Genomic DNA, 23,864 nt, shown 5'->3' with positions numbered 1-23,864 from the left:
TAGAAATTTCTCTGTCTTATTGCCTCTATTCCTGCTAAGTCCAATAATATAAACATCCTGTCTTCAAAACAATGCCGTCCTCATTGTCTACCTCCTTGGTGTTGGGTCTAAGCAGGAAAGTGACCTTTCAATTTGTCAAGTTGTCCAAATGACTTCCCGCTGTTTAGCAGGTTAGATCCCAGACGTAGGACAGTAGGCCTTCCTCTGTGGGTCTGTTCCCAGGGCTCTGTTTTGTCTGGTGTCAGTAGTCTATCCTTGCTTTCTTCTGTGGGTCTGTTCGCAGGGCTCTATTTACTCTGGTGTCAGTAGTCTATCCTTGCTTTCTTCTGTGGATCTGTTCGCAGGGCTCTATTTACTCTGGTGTCAGTAGTATATCCTTGCTTTCTTCTGTTGGTCTGTTCCCAGGGCTCTATTTGGTCTGGTGTCAGTAGGCTATCCTTGCGTTCCTCTGTGGGTCTGTTCCCAGGGCTCTATTTGGTCTGGTGTCAGAAAGCTATCCTTGCTTTCTTCTGTGGGTCTACTCCCAGGGCTCTATTTGGTCTGGTGTCAGTAGGCTATCCTTGCTTTCCTCTGTGGGTCTGTTCCCAGGGCTTTGGTCTGGTGTCAGTAGGCTATCCTTGCTTTCTTCTGTGGGTCTATTCCTAGGGCTCTATGTGGTCTGGTGTCAGTAGGCTATCCTTGCTCCTACTCAGGATTGTAGAAAGATGACGTGCCTATACGTTAGATACATAATAGATTCCTGGCTTTCTGTTATCTCTTAGGCTACGTTCACACTAGGGTTGTGCGCCGCTGCGTCCGCAACGCACAACGCACGCAAAAACGCAGCAAAACGCACGCAAAAACGCTGCGTTTTGCAACGCATGCGTCGGTTTTTGCCGAAATTTGGACGCAAGAAAAATGCAACTTGTTGCGTTTTCTTGGTCCGACGCTTGCGGCAAAAAAGACGCATTCGTCGCACAACGCAGCACAAAAAGACGCATGCGTCCCCCATGTAAAATATAGGGGCGCATGACGCATGCGTCGCCGCTGCGTCGCCCGACGCAAACACGACGCAAAACGGGAAACGCTAGTGTGAACGTTACCTTAGATTGGCAGATTGATTTCATTTTTTCCTTTTAAAAAGCAGAATGTGCAAGATTTCCCCACTTCCCTCCCCATCACTGGGGCTGCTCCCCTTATGCCCGGAGTGTATCGAGGAATTTAAGGAAGTGTAATTCTATATTTTAGATATAGGACAGCGGTCACTGAAGACATTCCACTCATACCGAACATTTCTGTTTTTCTTCTATGAGTAGCTTTGAGCTGTAGGCCCCTTGTTTACAATCTACTTTCATACCTATGAATGCAAATTGCTTACACTGTGTGATGGAAATTCAGCAGTAAAAGAGCTTTACACACTGAGCTGAAGGCTTACCACCGCTGGAGTTGTGGCAGGCCATTCGGTAAGTGTTTCAGCTTCCTTGGTTGTGGAAGGCCTCCTTCACACATGATTGAGCCTAAGCATTAATGGTGATTCTTTCTTCTTTTTTTACCCCCAACAATGTAAATGACTTGGTAGGGACAATTTCTCCAGATTTTGGGCATAAATCATCCAGAAAATGTCTATGCTGCTTTTTGGAGGCTTTTTCTTCCCTTTCCATTTTTGTAAATGGTAATTTTTGCTGATTTGGCAGACCCCTGATTTGGAGATGCTGAGCTATGCTGTGTGCTCTGACCAATCCCATGTTGATGCCTACTTCTCAGCACCATTAGTGTCACTATATAACTTTATGTTAAAGCAGAAGATTCTCAGACGTGCACTTAAAGGGGTTTCCAAGTACCTGGAACTATTTTTTTTTCCCCTAAATGCCCCTTTCCGACTACCATTTGCACTGCATCTGCTGCAGTTGTGTGGCAGCATGAGTGTCGTCTTTGGGAAGGTTTGGTGCAGTGCAGACTCCCAAAGCTTTTCATATAGTGCACTCATGAACCGCTATGCTCAATAATATAACTGTTTGACCATCCAGTTGGAAGTACTCAGTGGTCTCTATCTCATTCCCAATTCTGTGCTTCTCAGTGTTTTACATCTGATTCAGTGTTCAGCCTCCTGTCACAGCCAGAACAACTCTAGAACCTAAAGAGGTGAATACCCACTGGACCACCAGTATGCATCATTGACTTTCACTACCATCCAACATGGGTCTTACAATTAACAATTTGACTGCATTTGAGGACCTGAGCTTCTTGGGTTGAAGCTCTTGATGGGGCCACCTGAAATACTACCTGTCTGTTCTACCCAGTACTGGCTCAGAGCGGTCACTGACTACTTTAGGCTACTTTCACACTTGCGTCGGTACGGGCCCGTCGCTATGTGTCGGACAGACGTACCGACGCACGTTGTGAAATAAATGAACAACGGGGGCAGCGGATGCAGTTTTTCAATGCATCCGCTGCCCCATTGTAATGTCCCATTGTAAGGTTTTTTTTGACGACCATCCGCCAAAACATGACGGATGCGACGTGTGGCCATGTGTCGCTAATAGTGTGGCCATGTGTCGCTAATAGTGTTGAGCATTCCGATACTGCAAATATCGTGTATCGGCCGATATTCGCTGTATCGGAATTCCGATACAGAGTTCCGATATTTTTGCAGTATCTGAATCGGAAGTTCCTATAGTGCAATTATGCACTACAATGGAGTGTGGGCGGAGACTGCGCGTGTGTGTGTGTGTGTGTGGTGTCTGTACGTGACCGTGGGGCTCTGTGCATGTGTAACGGGGCTCTGTGCGTGTGTGCCGTGGCTCTGTGCGGGCTGCCGTGGCTCTGTGCGTGTGTGCAGGCATCGTCCGATGGGACTACACTGTGTACCAAATTATTATGCAAATTGGATTTAAGTGTCATAAAGATTTAATTGTTTTGTTTTTCAAATAAACTCATAGATGGTATTGTGTCTCAGGGCTCAATGGATCACTGAAATCAATCTTAAACACATGTGATAATTAGTTTTCCAGGTGATTCTAATTAAAGGAAAACTACTTAAAAATTATGTTCCACATTATTAAGCAGGCCACAGGTTTCAAGTAATATGGGAACTAAAAAGGATCTCTCTGCTGCTGAAAAGCATTAAATACTGCAATGCCTTGGACAAGGTATGAAAACATTAGATATTCCACAAAAACTTAAGAGTGGTCATCATACTGTGAAGAGATTTGTGACTAAAACAGAGCACAGACAGAGTTTATGCAGATAAAGGCATAATGAGGAAGGTTTCTGCCAGACAAATTCATGGGATTGAGAGCAGCTGCCAAAATACCATTACAAAGCAGCAAACAGTTATTTGAAGCTGCTGGTGCCTCTGGAGTCCCTCGAACCTCAAGGTGTAGGATCCGTCAAAGGCTTGCTGTGGTGCATAAACCTAATATTCAGCCACCCTTAAACAGTGTTCAGAAGCAGAAATGTTTAATGTGGGCCCAGACATACATGAACACTAATTTCCAAATAGTCTTGTTTACTGATGAGTGTCAAGCAAACCTGGATGGTCCACATGGATGGAGTAGTGGATGGTTGGTGGATTGCCACCATGTCCCAACAAGGCTGCGACGTCAGCAAGGAGGTGGAGGAGTCACATTTTGGGCCAGAATCACGGGAAACAGCTGGTAGGACGCTTTAAGGTTCCTGAAGGTGTGAAAATGACCTCTGTAAAATATTTAGAGTTTCTGACGTACAACTTTCTTCCATGGTCTAAAAAGCAGAAACGTGCCTTCAGGAGCAAAATCATCTTCATGCTGACAATGCACCATCTCTGCTGCAAAGAATACCTCTGAGTCATTGGCTGCTATGGGCATAAAAGGAGATAAATCCATGTCGTTGCCACCATCTTTCCCTGACCTCAACCCTATAGAGAACCTTTGGAGTATCATCAAGCAAAAGATCTATGAGGGTGGGAGGCAGTTCACATCAAAACAGCGGCTCTGGGAGGCTATTCTGACTTCATGCAAAGAAATACAAGCAGAAACTCTCCAAAAACTCACAAGTTCAATAGATGCAAGAATTGTGAAGGTGATATCAAAGAAGGGGTCCTATGTTAACATGTAACTTGGCCTGTTAGGATGTTTTGGAGTTAAATAGCTTTTTTGTTCAGTGAATGGGACCTCCTAATGCTGCAAATTCCACAAATGAGCATTTTCAGTTCTTTAAAACATATCAAATGTATAGAAATTCTACTGTGCCTAATAATTTGGAACAGTGCATTTTGAGTTTTTATTTATTTTGGAGATTATACTGTTATCATTGGGAGGTTTCTTCAATAAACTTTGATGTATACTCTAATGGGTGATGACTTTTATTAGACTGACTGTCATTTGCACCGATCATTTAGGAAAATCCGAGAAAAATATCATTTGCATAATAATTTGGAACACAGTGTACAAGTCCCCCCAGACGATGCCTGCTACACTGACAGTGATTGACACATTAGCCAATGATGGGACAGTAGTAGTCCCATCATCCGGCTAATGTGCTGAATAAAAGAAAAAAAATACTCCATACATACATACATACATACATACTAAATACATACATACATACATACATACTACATATATACATACATACATACTACATATATACATACATACATACATACTACCTACATACATACATACATACATACCTACATACATACATACTACCTACATACATACAGTACATTAAACATAGAGTACATACTCACCATTACTTTGATCCCCGAAGCCAGTGTCAACCTGAAAAAAACAAACAACCAATATACTCCCTGTCTCCCACGACGATCTCCCGTGGAGAACGGCAGCAACAGCTGTTGCCACCGTTCTCCAGGGGCCCCAGAAACACAGTGACGGGAAGAAGGTATTCCTCCGCCGCTGTAAAAAAATAGTCCCTAGTCTGACTTATGGCATTGCTGGGTGAGAAATTTTCCCACGCAGCAATTGCAATAAAGTAAGACTTTGATATATAGTAACCTCAGTGATGCACTGCAGGAGCCATTGTCTCCTGTCAGTGTGTCACTGAGGGTCCTATAGAGCAGTGACATCACCCGATGTCACTGTTCTATAGGGGAGATCGTCGTGGGACACTCGTTATTAATTGGACTACGGTGGACGGGTAGTATACGGTTTATATATCCATGATATCCAATATCCATGGCTCCTTACCAGCCTGACAATACCAACCCCCCACTGTCTGCTTTAGCTTGGCTGGTTGTCAAAAATGGGGACCCCATGCCATTTTTAAAAAATTATTTAAATAATTAAAAATGAGTACCCCTCTATCTACTATATAATTGTCTATGGGTCACTTCCGTCAGTCTGTCTGTCCTTTCTGTCGGTCTGTCTTTCTGTCTGTCACAGATATTCATTGGTCACGGCCTCTGTCTGTCATGGAAATCCAAGTCGCTGATTGGTTGCGGCAAAACAGCCACGACCAATCAGCGACTGGCACAGTCCGGCGGAAAAATGGCCACTCCTTACTCCCCGCAGTCACTGCCCGGCGCCCGCTCCATACTCCGCTCCAGTCACCGCTCACCCAGGGTTAATGCCGGTGGTAACGCGCGCATTGCCGGAGCTTCGCTGGATCCTAGGGGGTGAGTATATAACTATTTTTTATTTTAAGGTTTGTTTTTAACAGGGATATGGTGCCCACACTGCGAAATACTGCGTGGGCAGTGTTATATACCGCGTGGCTGCTATATACTACAGGGGCTGTGTGATATACTGCGGGGGCTGTGAGATATACTGCGGGGGCTGTGCTATATACTGCGTGGGCAGTGTTATATACTGCGTGGGCTGTGCTATACACTACATGGGCTGTGTTATATACTGCGTGGGCTGTGTTATATACTGCGTGGCCTGTGTTATATACTACGTTGCCTGTGTTATATACTACGTCGCCTGTGTTATATACTGCGTGGCTGCTATATACTGCGTGGGCTGTGTTATATACTACGTCGCCTGTGTTATATACTATTTGGGCTGTGTTATATACTGCGTGGCCTGTATTAACGCATCGGGTATTCTAGAATATGTATGTATGTATATAGCAGCCACATAGTATATAGCACAGGCCACTTAGTATTTGCTATATACTACATGGCTCCTATATACTACGTAGCCTGTGCTATATACTATGTGGCTGCTATATATATATATATATATATATATATATATATACATACATACATACATACATACATACATACATACATACTTACTCTAGAATACCCGATGCATTAGAATCGGGCCACCATCTAGTTCTTCATAACCAGCCTTGCTAAAGCTGACAGCTTTTTACCTCCGCTTACGCTGTCATCAATACTCTTTGACCGGCAGTAATGATTTTACCACCGATCATAGGCATTTTCTGCCATGCACATGACAGCACGAGAAACACCCAATGTTCAGCGTGCCGAACGCGAACAGTAACACTGACCTCCTGGTGAAGTCTGTGTTCGGGATCCGTACCCGCACCGTAGATGTTCAGTACAGACTATGAACTTTACTGTTCAGGTTCGCTCATCTCCAGTGACCGCTTCAGGCTGTACTTTGTGGGCAGAGTAAGTACACAATTTGTACAGTCCCCGAAGAATGATATAAATATCCAAATTGCACTTGGCAATTAGACTGACCCCTGATTTAGGGTCTCCACCGGTTTTCTTAAGCAACCTATTCGTTTGCAACGCACGGAACCACACTAAACCATTTGTTTCCCTATAAACCTAGGTATATGGTATGTGTATGGATGATTGCTTACATGTTCTTGCTTGTTGTAGGTTTTTTGTGAGTGGATTGAACTTTGTGTCCATCAGATACATGGGTTGGCATACATTTTATTTTTAGGTTTTTTTGACAGGAAATTAGCCTTTTTATTTATTCACTGTGCTCAAATGCCTCTATTATTTCCGTGTTATTTTATCAGTATTGCTGTTCTCAAATGATGGTTATTTTACCAAACGTGGAATTTATTTGCAAGATATAAATGTGATTTTTATCTAAAGCAAGTATGGTCTTGCTTGGATATTATTACATATACAAAGAGTCAGACAAAGTTCACAGTATAGCGCAGAAGTCACCATTTTTGACCAGATTTTGTAGATGTTCATTCTTCAGGGGTCTAAAATGGGGCTGAACTGCTGTATTAAGCACAGCTGAATGAACAGATCATTGTGCCTTTAAAGAGAATCTGTCAGCAGGTCTTTACTACTGCCTCTGAAGCAGCATGATGTAGGGGCAGAGATCCTCACTCCAGTGATGTCACTTGGCTACTTGCCGGAGATATTCCAGTTCTCCGAATGCCGATCTCTGTATAACCCCATTCACACCACTGATTGGCAGCTTTCCATGTATGCAGTGTACATAGAAATAGATCAATAGGAGAAAAATAGGAGTGATCAGGTCTAATACAATAGTAAATTTATTAGTAGATCAAAGAATCCAAGAAAATTACAACAAATATCATCCAATATATACAAAAAGACAATTGCAGGAAAAAGGACACAGAAAAGATGAGGACTCACACAATTGCACCTGCCCGATTTATAAAACAAATTACATCATATAAAGTGCAAGTGCAGTAGTATGTCACATTTAGATGGCAAGCATAATCGTCCTATGGTAACTGTCACATCACTCCATAGGCTTAATGACAAAAAATGCTTACCAACAGGTGGAAATAGAAGGGTTCTATAACCGGGTGTGGATGCCCTGAATACCCCGACGCGCGTTTCATGTGTCTAATGCCGCTTTCTCAAGGGGAAACAGAAAGCTGCCAGTCAGTAGTGGGATTATACAGAGCTCCTGAATATGGAGGATTATATGGCAGCAGGTTTACTAGTCCTTCAGCTTTAATCTACTGCTGATAAAACAGTGATTTTATCAAAACCACATTAAGCAGCCTCGTAGGTGACACATCACTGGAATCAGGGTCTTTGCCTCTACGTTATGATGCTCTCAAATTAGCTGGCAAAATCTTGGTGTCAGATTCTTTTAGAAAAAACAAAGTGTGAAGGGGCTTTTAACAACCCCAATGTGCTGATGGCCTATATCAGTTTTTTAGTATTTGGAGCATACATGATTCTGTAAGGGGCAGAAGCCATATTAGCTGTTATGAGGTCCAGGAACTTTTCAGGGTATTCATTGCCACTCGACTATAAGGCGACACTGGAAAAAGTGAAAATGGCAATGAATGGGAAAGACATGGGACCAAAGTAAAAACCGAGGGAAGAGAGGAGTGGTGGTTAAGGTATAGAGCTCCCTGCGCTACCTTGATATTCATTTTTCGAGGTGTGAACATATTCATAGGATTTGTTGTGTAATGTAGGCAATCTGTGTGTTTACCTGTAGCAGAAAATCTGCATTTATTACTGACGACTTCGTCACTAGACACAAAATACAGTTCTGAAGAAAAAATAACTATGCATAGGTAAGTATGACACCTCCATTAACCATTTCGAACAGTTGCCGGCTTAATGGACAGACATTTTTATGTCTCTGTGTTCTGTTTTTCTTCGGGTTTTGTGCAGTTCTCCAATGTATAGTAATTGGAAGTAACAGAAAATAGCCATGGACTGTTGGAAATGCTACAATTTTTCCATTTTTCACTATGTTAAAGCTACCTTTCAATTTATAAAACAAGAACAGATTTTTTATAAAGCCGACATATCGCAATAGCTCCCGTTGTTCTGCTTGCATGTAATATTTGCTACAGAAAAGAATCTAGCGCCCCAAAATAAAAATAAAAAATCTTGAATTTATTATGTACAATCCAGGCAGTCCAGTATTGTGCATATATATGTGACGTTTCGGTCAGTCAGACCTTTCTCAAACATTCACAGGGTGGCTGGAGTAAGAGGGGTTAACTGTAATGAAAAGCGCAGCAGAAATGCATCAGCGTTGCTGTAAGTAGAGCGCTTCACTTAGGCTATGTTCACGCGTTGCGTTTTTGCTGCATTTTTTATGCAAATTTTACCCTGCTTTTACAGTACCAGCAAAAGCGATAGATCCGAAATCTCATGCACACACTATTTTTTTTTTCCCAACTGAATTGGAAAACTGCTGTGATTTTGCAAACTGCACTATGTCACTTCTTTCTGTGTTTTTCCAGCGTTTTTTCACCCATAGAAAGAAATGAGTAAGTGCAAAAACGCACGTTTCACGTTTTGGTGCAGGGAACCTCAGAAAGAGACAATAAAAACGCAGCAAACCCTGCTTTTTGTATGCAGCTTCTCTACTGCCAAGAGCAGGTTTTGCCTGCAGAAAAAAAACGCAGCAAAAGCGCGACTGGACGGTCTGTATTGTACATAATAAATTCAAGATTTTGATTTTGGAGTGCCGGATTCATTTCGGTATATATTGCAGGGTTGGACCCTATCCAAGCACCCTGCGGAATTTGGAATGCCGTACTTGCATATGTCATAATTGAACTCCAGAAGAAATATTGATTTTAGTTTTTAAGAAAGGGAACCTGTCACCCCGAAAATCGCGGGTGACGTAAGCCCACCGGCATCAGGGGCTTATCTACAGCATTCTGTAGTGCTGTAGATAAGCCCCCGATGTTACCTGAAAGAGGAGAAAAAGACGTTAGATTATACTCACCCAGGGGCGGTCCCGCTGCTGGTCAGGTCAGATGGGCGTCTCTGGTCCGCTGCGGCGCCTCCCATCTTCATTCCATGACGTCCTCTTCTGATCTTCAGCCACGGCTCCGGCGCAGGCGTACTTTGTCTGCCCTGTTGAGGGCAGAGCAAAGTACTGCAGTGCGCAGGCGCCGGGCCTCTCTGACCTTTCCGGCGCCTGCGCACTGTAATACTTTGTTGTGCCCTCAACAGGGCACGACAAAGTACGCCTGCACCGGAGCCGTGGCTGAAGATCAGAAGAGGACGTCATGGAATGAAGATGGGAGGCGCCGCAGCGGACCAGAGACGCCCATCTGACCTGACCAGCAGCGGGACCGCCCCTGGGTGAGTATAATCTAACGTCTTTTTCTCCTCTTTCAGGTAACATCGGGGGCTTATCTACAGCATTACAGAATGCTGTAGATAAGCCCCTGATGCCGGTGGGCTTACCTCACCCGCGATTTTCGGGGTGACAGGTTCCCTTTAAAATAGAAATATGGATGAGGCTTATTTTGCATGGTTTCCTTAGGTTCATGCAGTTAACAGAAATTAGTGTGAGAATGTGTCAGCCGCCTTAAATAATGTAAGTCAGGTTTCATTATTCATACATATAAGTTATCTGTGGTCATCCTGCTACAACTAATGATACCAGTAGCGTGAAGCTTCATACGTGTCATGAGGTTTCCTTTCTCCCCATGCTGTGACCATCTGGATACGGTTACCAACCTTTCTCCGCTAAGCTTAATGTTTTCTCTTCTCACGAAATTTGACTTTCTTTTATATCAAAAAGTGTCAGTGAGTCTTATTGCTGCGATTCCAAAAATAAGGAAACCTTGTAGGCGCCTGTAGAGGCCAGTGGGAATATCTGGTACTATGCTGCTTGCTTAGGTGACCTAGCAAAGACCCGAGGATTGAAATATTGGGAATATGATCTATTGAAGTTTTGCTGGAGTCAAATGAAATAAAATACAAAGTGAGCTCTACAAATCATTGATTTTATCTTCTTTTTGGGGGGGAGATCAGAGTTCTTGAGTAGTGAGCAGCTGCCCCTTTCCCGTCAATCACCCAGAGATCGAGAGCATGCTTCTTACATTGTTCATTTTTAGGATATGCTTCCTTCTGTCCCTTCTAGACATACCTCTGATCAGTAGGCCTGGCCAGTTCCATTTTTGTTTCACCGCTACACAACTTTCCTGTGGGGTCAGTTAAGGTCTTAGATAAATCCCTCCTGTGACTGCAACATAACTCCAAGTTTATTTAGGTCTCTTATGGCAGCCTCCCTCCTTCTGCCACATCCAGGTAGTGTAGTCAGTTAATTCTAACAGAGTTATTCGAGACTGTTCCATTGATGATTTATCCAAAGGATAGCAATATTTGATCAGTAGCGGTGCAACATCCAGCATCTTTGCGAATGGGTTCTTACCTGTGCCGGCAAAAGTGTTCAGTGGCAAAATTTCACATCTCCATCAACTATATAGTTGCCATGACTGGTTGTTGCATGTCTGCTTCCTGTTCTAATCAATAAGGGGCAGATACCCAGTACTTGGCTGCAGACACGATCTTGACTAAGGTGGATGTCACACCCCCACTCACCCATCAGATATTGATGACCCGTGCTAAGGATAGGCCATCAATGTGAAAGTCCTGGACAGCACCTTTAAATTTTATCTGACTTCCTCTTTGTGTTAAATGCGTATGAAGGAGGAGACAGTGACGCCAGTGCTGATTGGGCGCCGGGCTCACGTGTTATAACCGCACAAGATCCCCGGGAACGGAATTGCAGACACCTGTGGCACTGTGCCGGTAAGGGAGGTGAGTATAAACTTTATTTTATCAGGGCCAAACATTTAGCTCGAGAGGGGGTTGTTCTAGTAGTGAACAACCCCTTTAAGTACGGTAGTTGTTAAAAATAAATATTTTGAGTTGAATTTGGAGAAACTACTTGTTATATTTGTGTTGAGCCATTTAAATTGTTCTGGTTTTATTACGAAGATCAGAAACTTGGCAAATTAAGCAAATATACCTATTTTGCAAATGGGGGGATGAATCATTTTGATTTTAACTGTAGGCGTTGAGATATCCATAATCGGTAGATGGCTGTCGACTGGACAGTGGTTTGGCTGGCGGTGATGTCTCCCAACTCCTGCATACACAGGAGTGCTCGCTGAACATAGCTCTCATGTCTCCTCTACAATAGAGCTGCTGCCAGACTCTGGTGGTGGCGACTTATTTAGCTGAGGCTAAAAGGTTGGTAGTCTGAAATTGGACATGCTGAGTTCTCCACTTCCCCAACATCTGTTGGGGTGGGCGGAGGGGACAATCAGGAGGCCCCCATACACATTACTGTGAACCAAGTCCCGCCAATACCTGGTTTGGCCAATATTTGTCGATGTATAAGCCTTTACTTTCACTGTAATCTTAATTAAACGTGATCCACTGAGGTCTTCTCACATGGCTAACCAAAACCTTGTCCGCTAAGATCGAGGATAAAATGGGATTTTCTTGCAAAATAATTAACTAGTTGGTGAATTCCCAAGTTATTAGTAATGTACATGTCCAGCTTTACTCCTGAAATCTTAACATATGTCAGCCAAACCTGTGACTTTCACTGGCTAATTATTTTGTGGGTGGAGTGGGCATCTCGATTATCTCTCCCTTTGACCTATGTTGTTGAAAGAAATATTTGGACATGTTGCAATTCGACAAATTTTCTATAAAGAATTCGGCCACAGGCTTTTTTCAGAAGTGCTTTTGATAGCCATTTTAGTAGCCACCTTTCTAAACCTTGACAATTTGCCAGGTTCACATGTAAGTGATACCTTCGGAAGTATGCAAATGGCTCCTCAGCCGAAAGAAGAATGTGCGAATAAATAAATTCCTTAACTAACCCTTCCATTTTTTCCTTTGTCAAATATTGTAGTTTTAAATCCAGTAAGTGGCATGTCTGGTATGTACAGGCGGCGTAAACTGTATTTCATATATCCAGACTTTACATTGGGCGTCTGCCCATCTGCATTGCCATGTTTTAGTATGACAGACACCAGATGACCGCCCCTTAAGTCTACTGAAAACAAACGTCAAGCTTTGACATCAGCCTTTGTGGCCATGTTCTGGTTCTTATCACATTTACTGTAGTATGTGTAATAAAGCAGGTTCAACACGCAAAGTCACATCATCTGATATTAAAACGCTACCCCACCATGTGTCTTCGTAGCTTCTTAGAAGTATGCTAGGTATTCACGTCACAAGGAATTTTTACTGCCTGTTTGAAGACTTTTTAAGGAGCTGGCATATGTGTAAGAATTGGAATGTCATCCTAAAGTTTCCTATTGTTTAAATCAGATTTTTGTGTATAAAAAAAAAATACCTTGCAATTTTCAAACTGACCACTCGGTCTTTTTTAGAATCTAACTTCCTGTTTTAGGAAATCCGCATATACATTAGACGTAATGAACAGACCAAAACTCAATCTTTTGTTTTGAAGCATCTCATAAGTGTGTGCAAGGATCTCTGTGAAGGAAGGTGGAGAAGGGTCCGCTGCCACATCGTCTATTGTGAGTAGTGGATCCTGGATCAGCTGTATATAGAGGTATTACCCATTCTGCTTCTATTGATAATATGGCTGGAACCTTGCTGAAAACACGCTGTGAAAATAGGAAGATAGCCCCAAAATTTCAAGTGTACGGCAGAGCACCGTTAGTCTATGGCCCAGTCGGTGCATACATCCGGATCCGTTTTTGTGGTAGATGGGGACACCCAATGCAATGTGAAAGCTCCCTTATTCCAGAGAAATCCACATTTTTCTTATATTTCGTATTTTTTAGACTATAAGACTCCCTTTTTTTCCCGAAATTTGGGAGGAAAATGGGGGTGAGTTTTATAGTCCGAATGTAGCTTACTGGGGAGGGTGGCGTTGGTTGAGCAGGTTCACCGTTGTATGAAGCCGGCGGCAGTGGCAGGAGTGAGGTGATGCTGTGGACCCTGGGCTAGGAGGAGGGGGTGTCCTGGCAGTGCAAGGCAGGAGCAGAGTTCCCGCTGCACACATTGACCTCAGAGTAGGCTTCAGGAATATGGTGCTTGTTGGCGCATGTGCAGATTTAGATCTCATCATTGAGCCAACATCTCAAGCTGTGCATATGCCGCCTCCATCGCAATTTTACTGAAGAATGCCGGGAGATCTGTGTGTGCAGTGGGGCCTCCGCTCCTGCCTCGCACTGCCCGGTACACCTTCTCCTGCTAGCCGATGATGCACAACATTGCTGCGACCCTGCTCCTGTGACCCCTGACGGCATGTTTTATCCTGAGGATGGGTTAAAAATTATTTTTTTTCCTATTTTAGTCCTCTACAGTTGCTGTGCGTCTTATTGTCCGGTAGTCTTCTAATCCGAAAAATACGGTAAATGAGCTGTTCAGCACTATGGGCCAGACGCAGATCTGCATGAGTCTGCCCCCTGAGCTTATTGTACATGTTAGCCCAGATCACTTGTTGTTTGCCACCAATTGCTGGGCTGATCATATAATTTGGCATTATTTCATGTTGTAGTTGTGTGCAGCGTTGAAAGTAAATGGTTAATGCTGTCTGTACATGTACTGTCACATTAAGGTTTGCCTTCATAAACTGCATAAATAAAACCTGAATAAATTGCTTCTTCAGGGTTTTTTATGAGACGGCACTCTAAAACACTCTCAAGATGCAGCTGCAACACCAACGTGTGGCAAAAAATGTTTTGTTCCTGCTCAATTGTAAAATTTGGTAACAAAAAGGAAGGTTCTAAAAGGGAAACATGAGTAGTGACAGAAAGACTTCAAATCACCAGAATAAAAAAACTAAATGCAAAAATGTCTTAAGTATTAAATGTACACCAAAATAAATAAAAATCAAAATTACATGTAGATAAGTCAAATGAAAACCCCATACAAATGCTTGTTTCTATTTGCGAGAAACACGTCCGTGTCTCGCATGTGAAAACCAAGGTCTGGCGCCGGCACTCCAGAACTGAGCGTGCAGCTCCATGTGTTGCTATGCGGCCGCACGCTCCGCTCTGGAGTGCCGATGCCAGAGCTTGGTTTTCACATGCGAGACACGGACGTGTTTCTCGCAAATGGAAACAAGCCCTAACACCTCAACAGAAGGGAACAAGGTAGGGCTGGGGCTACACTACCAATTAAACCTACAAAAATGTCCACATGGCCAACTGGGACAACCCCTTGAGCCTGAACAACAATGCCGAGAAAGGTATGGATCAAGAAAGTGAAAGTCCTTTTTTTGATATTATTATAATTGAATAAAGTTTATTCTTATTTGTATTCATCCCCTTGCTTTACTGGAACTTTGTCTTGAATTATCTTTTTTATATATAATATTTTCAGCAGTTATCTGTTTTCACTACCAAGCAGCCTTTCTCACTCTGGTGGGCTTGGGCTGCCCACTTACTACAAGAGCAGACATTCATCCGATTGGCTCCAGTGTAATACTACATTTGATCTGTAGGGGGCACTGCAGACAGCTAGGTACTCTAGCAACACTGCAATCTGCTTATCGCTATGGTGGGTGTCAACCCTTTAAGTCCCAGAAAAGTCTTGTCTGACCCATGTCTAAATTTTAATTTGACGTTCCAGCAAACAACTTGGTGCTTATGATGACCGTCACATTATCTCCCTTCTGGAAATGAATTGCTTCAGGGTTCACCATCTTCCGCAGGTTTCTAAGCTTTCTTTCCTGACTTTGCAAATGTCCAGCTGGACGGGGACACTGTTATTTACAGGCAGAGAAGTGGAGTGATCAGTGCGCACTTTCCATTTCCCCTTGCATTGTTCACACACTTGAGCCCTGTGTCCTGGTGCTAATTAATGGAGCAAGGCAAGCAAATGTGTCCCACAATGATTTGTGATCATGAATTTCACCTCGTCTTTTGCTCTGCAGTTGACCTAATGTTGGTGAAATCCCAGCCGTGTACTGAATTTTGATGAATTATTTTGTCATATTTGGAAATATTCATGGAAGGTACCGTACATGTTAGTGTAATTGGACTGTTCCTCAAAACATTGTTTAATAAAGGTTTGTTCACATTTTCATAGATGGATAATGTGTGCAAAAAAAATCTACTATATACCGTAATTGTCACTTCCGTCTGTCTGTCTGTCCTTCTGTCACGGTTATTCATTCGCTGATTGGTCTCGCCAGCTGCCTGTCATGGCTGCCGCGACCAATCAGCGACGGGCACAGTCCAGAAGAAAATGGACGCTCTTTACTCCCCGCAGTCTGTGTCCCCGGCGATCCGCTCCATACTCCCCGCAGTGTTCTCGGCGCTCCGCTTTATACTCCCCGCAGTCACTGTCCCCGGCGCTCCGCTTCATACTCCCCGCAGTCAGTGTCCCCGGCGCTCCGGTCCATACTCCCCGCAGTGTCCCCGGCGCTCCGCTCCATGCTCCCCGCAGTCACTGTCCCCGGAGCCCGCTCCATGCTCCCCTCCGGTCACCGCTAACACAGGGTTAATGCCGGCGGTAACGGACCGCGTTATGCCGCGGGTAACGCACTCCGTTACCGCCGCTATTAACACTGTGTGTCCCCAACCTTTTACTATTGATGCTGCCTATGCGGCATCAATAGTAAAAAAAAAAAAGTAATGTTAAAAATAGTAAAAAAACTAAAAACCTGCTATACTCACCCTCCGTTGTCCGCTCGCGCCTGCCGCCATCTTCCTTTCCCAGCGATGCATTGTGAAATTACCCAGAAGACCTAGCTAAGTCATCTGGGTAATTTCGCAAAGCATCCTGGGAACGGAAAATGGTGGCAGCCGCGCACCCATCGGCACAGCGCCGTTGGATCTCAGGAGGCGGAGAGACTGGACACTGAGGAGCAGCGACAAGAATGGGGAGTATGTTAAACTACAAGGGGCCCTCGGATCGATAGGTGAGTGTGTATTTTTTATTTTTAACCTGTGACATACGTGGCTGGGCAATATACTACGTCGCTGGCCAATATACTACGTCACTGGGTAATATACTACGTGGCTCTGTGCTGTATACTACGTTGCTGTGCAATATACTACGCGGCTCTGTGCTGTATACTACGTCACTGGGCAATATACTACATGGCTCTGTGCTGTATACTACGTGACTGGGCAATATACTACGTCACTGGGCAATATACTACATGGACATGCATATTCTAGAATACCCGATGCGTTAGAATCGGGCCACCATCTAGTATATATATATATTTGCAATAAATTTACAACTGTTCTTATGATTTTATCATTTTTTTTTTTTAATTTTTAAAATTTTCTTTACAGTTTGTTGCCTAGAAGCCTGACCACCGCTGCTTCCTAGTTTGTAAGCACTGCATTTGGGCAACAGCCTGCTGCAGCCATTCTGGGCAACTTTTAAAAGGTGCTCACAAGTTCAGTAGAAAAGAACGTGGAAGCTCTTGGCGTGTTATGCTCTTATAGTGTAACAAGGTGGCACGGTGTGGTAGTTGTGGGCGAGTCCCCCAAGCAACAGTCAGTGAGCACCCCGGCCCCTTGCACATGAAGAGATGAGTACTCACTGTGTCATCTGGAATCCTAATCCCATGAAGCACCACAGTGTCAATCTTTGTTCCAAAGATTAAACTTTACTAAGCGGCAAGATGTCCATCACATCCAGGGGTACAGTTCAGAGGTCAACAGTCCTTATGCTTTCCCTGCCGTCTCTACGGACCATTCTGGTCCCATCTGCTCATCAGCTCCCATCCTGGTCTCGGGCCCCGTATTCTGCCTGGGGACGATCACGTTGAGCCGACGCCTGTTCCCACTGCTCTCCAGTCTGGGGCAACTGTATCCCCCACGACCGGGGAACTCTGTTCTCACTGAGGCACACGTCCTGCCCTGGGCAAAACTGCCCGGGCTTCTGTTACCCATGCAGGAAATGCTTCCCCTGCACCCCGTTGGCTGTGCCCTGTCACACCCTTAACTCCTTTCAGCTGCTTAACTCTTTTGTCCCTGAACTAAGTACAAATACATTTACAGTAACAAGACATTAAGAGTACATCACATTACGATACTGCACGTAACACAATACAAGAACATGAGAAAACCGTATCTTATATTCATGAAACATTAGGAAGCCGCACATGACACGGTTACTTGACATTCAGGAGAGGGAAGGCAATCGAGGGTCCCGCCACCTCCTACAATAGCAGCAGTGGTCGGTCTCCAAAGCAACAAGCTGTAAACAAGTGTTTATTTCAAGAACAGCTGAAAATATTAAAAAGCAGTAAATTACAATATTGCTTATATATACAGGTATTGTACAACACCCCAAAATATAATTTTTTTTTTTAATCATTTCCCTACACTTTTCTGTGACTAAATTAACATGCTTTCCTGCCCGCCTGTCAGCAGGTTGGTGCTACTTGTTTTCAAGGGGTCTAATAACTTTACTACAGGGAGCAAATCAGACTGACTACCAACCAGCTACAGTTGAACATACGATCACAGCACCCATCTGAATGAATGGACATCTGTGTAATAGCGAGCTACATCTTGCCCTCCAGAGTGGGAACTGTTGTTTAGTGGTGGTCCACCTGGCTAACATAGTGGGGTTCAGAGAGGATGATCTCAATTTATAGTCTCTATGCTCCTAATAGGACAAATGGTCATGGGTTCAATCAACCCTTGCAAATACATGGCATAGGCTTAGTACTTCTTGTTGAGAGATTTCATTACAAATGTTGCTGTTTGCTCCCAGTCATTGAGGGGATGGCACAGCGGTCCATAACAGTTAATTTTTTGATCGCAAACCATTTTGTACAGCTGGTTTACTTGGTGTCCTGTGTAAACTCCCGTCAGCACGGTGATTGTTTAAGCCTTTTCATTTAATCGTTTTTATGATGGCCCTTTTTAATGGTTTCCTTGATCTAGCACTCGGTGAAGTAACACTATAGTGAACCCTCAGCTGTCCCACGGGGCCACATTTGTTGATATTTTCCTTGGCACTTGAATTGGGAAAGAGGAAATAATATAGCAGTGAGTGTGGTGTGTGTATATGATCTTAGGCAGGTTTCCAAGTAGAATAGTTTGGCTCCCTGCATTGTTTTCTTCTCATTTTTCCTCCGCTTTGTTTCCTATGCAGTGTGCTGCCTTCATCCTTGCAGCTTTAGAACTGTATCCTGTTTCCTTCCTTCATTCAACGTTACACTTTGACATTCTTGGAGCTGTCCGTGGCTTTTTAATAACAGACAGCCAGACGTCATAATTTTAACAATTTTATTTGTGAAAACCTTTCCTGCATTGATCTGACTCATAAGTTGAGTTTGGTATGTGTCCTCGGTGTGCTCGAAAAGTACGTTTGTGTCCTTGCAGCTGCATATCTCACGGCTGTCGCGCAACACATGCAGGGATTGATTAACAAGCAGACAATCCCTGCCACAAGCCGCCACGAGGACTCAAACCCATTATCCGAGCACGCCGATCTGAGCACGCCAAAGTCACTGGCTTAGCACACGAGCATCTTCGCTCATCACTAATGTCTAAGTGAATACATTTACAAAACTTGTCATGACTGCCCCTTTTAAATAAGCTTTTTCGATGCTGAAATGAAGGACTGCAGAGCTGGGATTTGTTAAAAATAAATACATTCATTTAAAAAATATGGTTTGTCAAATGGCTGAGTACACTAATATATTTTTAATTTTTTTCACTTCTAGTGACTGAAGCTGGTTTTGGTGCAGATATTGGCATGGAGAAGTTTTTTAACATTAAATGCAGAGCCTCTGGCCTTGTTCCAAATGCAGTCGTGCTTGTGGCTACCATTAGGGCTTTGAAGATGCATGGCGGAGGACCCAATGTAAGTGGTTTCCAAAAAAACAAAGTATCCTGCTCTGTATGATTGTAAGATGTTTATTAAAATGACACAAAGTGTTTGTAAATATTTAGTGGTATAATGAACTTGCTGTTAATTTCTTAAAGGGGTTTTCCCACCAACAAAAGTACACTTTAATCAAAAGATCTTGGAATATTAATAAGTTCCACAATTGGTTGTGATTAAAACAAATGTCCCTGTTCTGAGATAATCTTATAAATGTGCCCCTGCTGTGTACTGTGTAATGGCTGTGTCTGACCGTACAGGGACATGGTCTGATCACACTACAGCTCCTGGGCAGGGGAGGAAGCAAAAGAGAGGATACAGACATTACAAAATAGGATTGCAGCTGATTATTTTTTTGAGGTAAAATATTGTTTAAAAAATGTCAAGTAAATGTTTTACTAAAAAAAAAAAAAAATTTACCTGACTGTTTTTAAACAATATTTTACCTCAAAAAAATAATATAGTATGAGTATAGTATACAGGTCCTTCTCAAAAAATTAGCATATAGTGTTAAATTTCATTATTTACCATAATGTAATGATTACAATTAAACTTTCATATATTATAGATTCATTATCCACCAACTGAAATTTGTCAGGTCTTTTATTGTTTTAATACTGATGATTTTGGCATACAACTCCTGATAACCCAAAAAACCTGTCTCAATAAATTAGCATATCAAGAAAAGGTTCTCTAAACGACCTATTACCCTAATCTTCTGAATCAACTAATTAACTCTAAACACATGCAAAAGATACCTGAGGCTTTTATAAACTCCCTGCCTGGTTCATTACTCAAAACCCCCATCATGGGTAAGACTAGCGACCTGAAAGATGTCAAGAAGGCCATCATTGACACCCTCAAGCAAGAGGGTAAGACCCAGAAAGAAATTTCTCAACAAATAGGCTGTTCCCAGAGTGCTGTATCAAGGCACCTCAATGGTAAGTCTGTTGGAAGGAAACAATGTGGCAGAAAACGCTGTACAACGAGAAGAGGAGACCGGACCCTGAGGAAGATTGTGGAGAAGGACCGATTCCAGACCTTGGGGAACCTGAGGAAGCAGTGGACTGAGTCTGGTGTGGAAACATCCAGAGCCACCGTGCACAGGCGTGTGCAGGAAATGGGCTACAGGTGCCGCATTCCCCAGGTAAAGCCACTTTTGAGCTACAGAGAAGCAGCACTGGACTGTTGCTAAGTGGTCCCAAGTACTTTTTTCTGATGAAAGCAAATTTTGCATGTCATTCGGAAATCAAGGTGCCAGAGTCTGGAGGAAGACTGGGGAGAAGGAAATGCCAAAATGCCTGAAGTCCAGTGTCAAGTACCCACAGTCAGTGATGGTGTGGGGTGCCATGTCAGCTGCTGGTGTTGGTCCACTGTGTTTCATCAAGGGCAGGGTCAATGCAGCTAGCTATCAGGAGATTTTGGAGCACTTCATGCTTCCATCGGCTGAAATGCTTTATGGAGATGAAGATTTCATTTTTCAGCACGACCTGGCACCTGCTCACAGTGCCAAAACCACTGGTAAATGGTTTACTGACCATGGTATTACTGTGCTCAATTGGCCTGCCAACTCTCCTGACCTGAACCCCATAGAGAATCTGTGGGATATTGTGAAGAGAAAGTTGAGAGACGCAAGACCCAACACTCTGGATGAGCTTAAGGCCGCTATTGAAGCATCCTGGGCCTCCATAACATCTCAGCAGTGTCACAGGCTGATTGCCTCCATGCCACGCTGCATTGAAGCAGTCATTTCTGCCAAAGGATTCCCGACCAAGTATTGAGTGCATAACTGAACATTATTATTTGTTGGTTTTTTTGTTTGTTATTAAAAAACACTTTTATTTGATTGGATGGGTGAAATATGCTAATTTATTGAGACAGGTTTTTTGGGTTATCAGGAGTTGTATGCCAAAATCATCAGTATTAAAACAATAAAAGACCTGACAAATTTCAGTTGGTGGATAATGAATCTATAATATATGAAAGTTTAATTGTAATCATTACATTATGGTAAATAATGAAATTTAACACTATATGCTAATTTTTTGAGAAGGACCTGTATACTGGGCAATATACTATGTGGCTGGGCAATATACTATGTGACTGGGCAATATACTACGTGGCTGGGCAATATACTACGTGGCTGGGCAATATACTATGTGGCTCTGTGCTATATACTATATGGCTGGGCAATATACTATGTGGCTGGGCACGTAGTATATTGCCCAGCCATGTAGTATATAGCACAGAGCCACGTAGTATATTGGCCAGTCACGTAGTATGCACCATATCCCGATATTACCGATGCTCCTCGCGCGCTCCGGTCTGAAGAGTGCATTGCGGTCTCGTGAGACCGCATGTCATCATCTCGTGAGACCACAATGCATGTAGCGGTCACCGGGGCGTCGCGAAGAGCATCTGTAACCGGCCGCTTCGATCCAGGGGCTCCGGAAGGTGAGTATGTAACTATTTTTTATTTTAATTCTTTTTTTTTTTTTTTTTTTTTAACAGGGATATGGTGCATGCTACGTGACTGGCCAATATATAGTGAATGGGGATCCCTCCGGTGTTTCATCTGAATCACCACACTCGGAGATTTAGATGGCAACCGCAATATGTGTTCAGCGTAGAGAGCAGTATAAATGTAATCCCAAACCTTATATTAAATGTTCACAATAAAATCTTCAACTCAATCCACAAAAAAGCAAGTCCCCACTCAGGTCTGTCATCTGTTAACGGAAATATAGGAGGGCTTCCACCACGTAACTGGTAATACAAAGGCTCTCGAAACACGAAATTGCTCCTCACCCTCCAAAAGAAATTCAGCAATCGACGCTCCCAAATCCAAGTGCTCAACTCCCTTCTGAGCCCCAGCAATGAGAGCCCGCCTAAGTTACGGGCTTGTGTATCCAGAAGCATTAGCTAGGCATAACGTACTGGTCACTACAACGGTAGTTTGCAATTTTCACTCCACAAAGTTCACTGCTTCTTTTTTTTCTGGGAAAACAACCATGGAGTCAAAATCATCACTACACCGGTATAATTTCCATAATTGGGTCACTTGAGAAAGGGATTCTTCTCTTCTAGCACTTGGGGGCTCTCTATATGGAGTCCACAAACTATTTTATTAAAATCTGTGCTCTAAGAGGCAAATAGCGCTCCGTACCTCCTGAGTCTCGCCATGTGGCTAAGCCAGGGGTAGGCAATTAATTTTGCCATGGGGCCGCATGAAAAATTTAGATGGTTTCAGAGGGCCGGACTAATATAATTAACTCATTTTGATGGGGGCACAAGTGACAAATCAGGACAGTATGGGGCCCATACTGTCCTGATTTGTCACTTGTGCCCCCATACTGTCCTGATTTGTCACTTGTGCCCCCATACTGTCCTGATTTGTCACTTGTGCCCCCATCATACTGTCCTGACTCCTGATAATTGTGCCCCACAGCCCCATGTAGTCCTGTTTGTGCTGCCCCCATCCGCATCCCCCCCCCCCCAGGGCTGGCCGCTGCTCCCTCCCCCTCCCCCCTATCATACATGCAGGCAGGCGGGCTGGCGCCAGGCAGCTCCATTACCCGGTCCCCGCGGCCGCGGTATGGAGCACTTACCACCGACCACCGGCACCGTCCGACCCCACAAGTTACCACAGTACAGCCGCAGTGCCACACAGAACACCGGCGTCCAGCGCAACAGATGAAGGAGCAGCGCAGTAGCCTGTGTCACGCTCAGTGACATCACCCGCTGCTGGCGCTTCCCTGATGCGGAAGTGCCATCGGTGGTCAGCGCCTCTCAGCGGACAGGGGTTTCAATGCAGGGCACACAGACGCTGGAGTGGCTGAAGAGAAGGGGAACCTGGCTGGTAGCGACACGCAGCAGCTGTACTGTCTCTGGCGGCTGGCCGAGCGGTGCCGCGGGCGGCGGGCCGTTTAAAATAGTCAGGCGGGCCGCATCTTGCCCGGGTCTGGGCTAGGCAGTACTGTACAGCCACATATGGGGTATTTCCACATTCAGTAGAAATTGTGGAACAAACTTCGGTGCCATTTTTGCCATCTTCTTGTGTTAAAAGTTAAAATGTAAAATCTGGGACTAAAATAAAATTTGGGTGGTAAAAATGTAATTTTTTATTCACTGCACAATGGTGTAAATAATATGTTAATATGATCATTGTACCCATAGATTAATTAATTGGGTGGTGTAGTTTGTAAAAATGGGTCACTTACGTGGGTTCTGCTGTGCTATGCTAGCACCTCAGAGGCTCTCCCAGTAGGTCATGGAAAACGCAAACCGTAGTAGTAAAATCTGCACTATAATGGCGCTCCTTCCCTTCTGAACTTTGCACTGTGCCTGAAAAGTATTTCTTGATTGCATGTAGGGTATTGGCACACTCAGGAAAAAA

The 23,864-nt window shown here is 43.8% G+C and overlaps 1 protein-coding gene across 1 annotated transcript in view; it reads left to right on the top strand.

Moving 5' to 3' along the window:
* The window catches only part of MTHFD1L (methylenetetrahydrofolate dehydrogenase (NADP+ dependent) 1 like), a 336,729-nt gene that overhangs the window by 189,465 nt on the left and 123,400 nt on the right, over window positions 1–23,864 (top strand). The window contains exon 21 of the mRNA XM_069769141.1: window positions 19,308–19,447. Within this exon, the coding sequence (XP_069625242.1) occupies window positions 19,308–19,447 (140 nt within the window). The remainder of the gene's footprint in view (window positions 1–19,307; window positions 19,448–23,864) is intronic.

Source organism: Ranitomeya imitator, chromosome 5 (assembly GCF_032444005.1).
Source record: "Ranitomeya imitator isolate aRanImi1 chromosome 5, aRanImi1.pri, whole genome shotgun sequence".
Taxonomy (NCBI): domain Eukaryota; kingdom Metazoa; phylum Chordata; class Amphibia; order Anura; family Dendrobatidae; genus Ranitomeya; species Ranitomeya imitator.
This window is presented reverse-complemented; position numbering and strand designations above follow the sequence as displayed.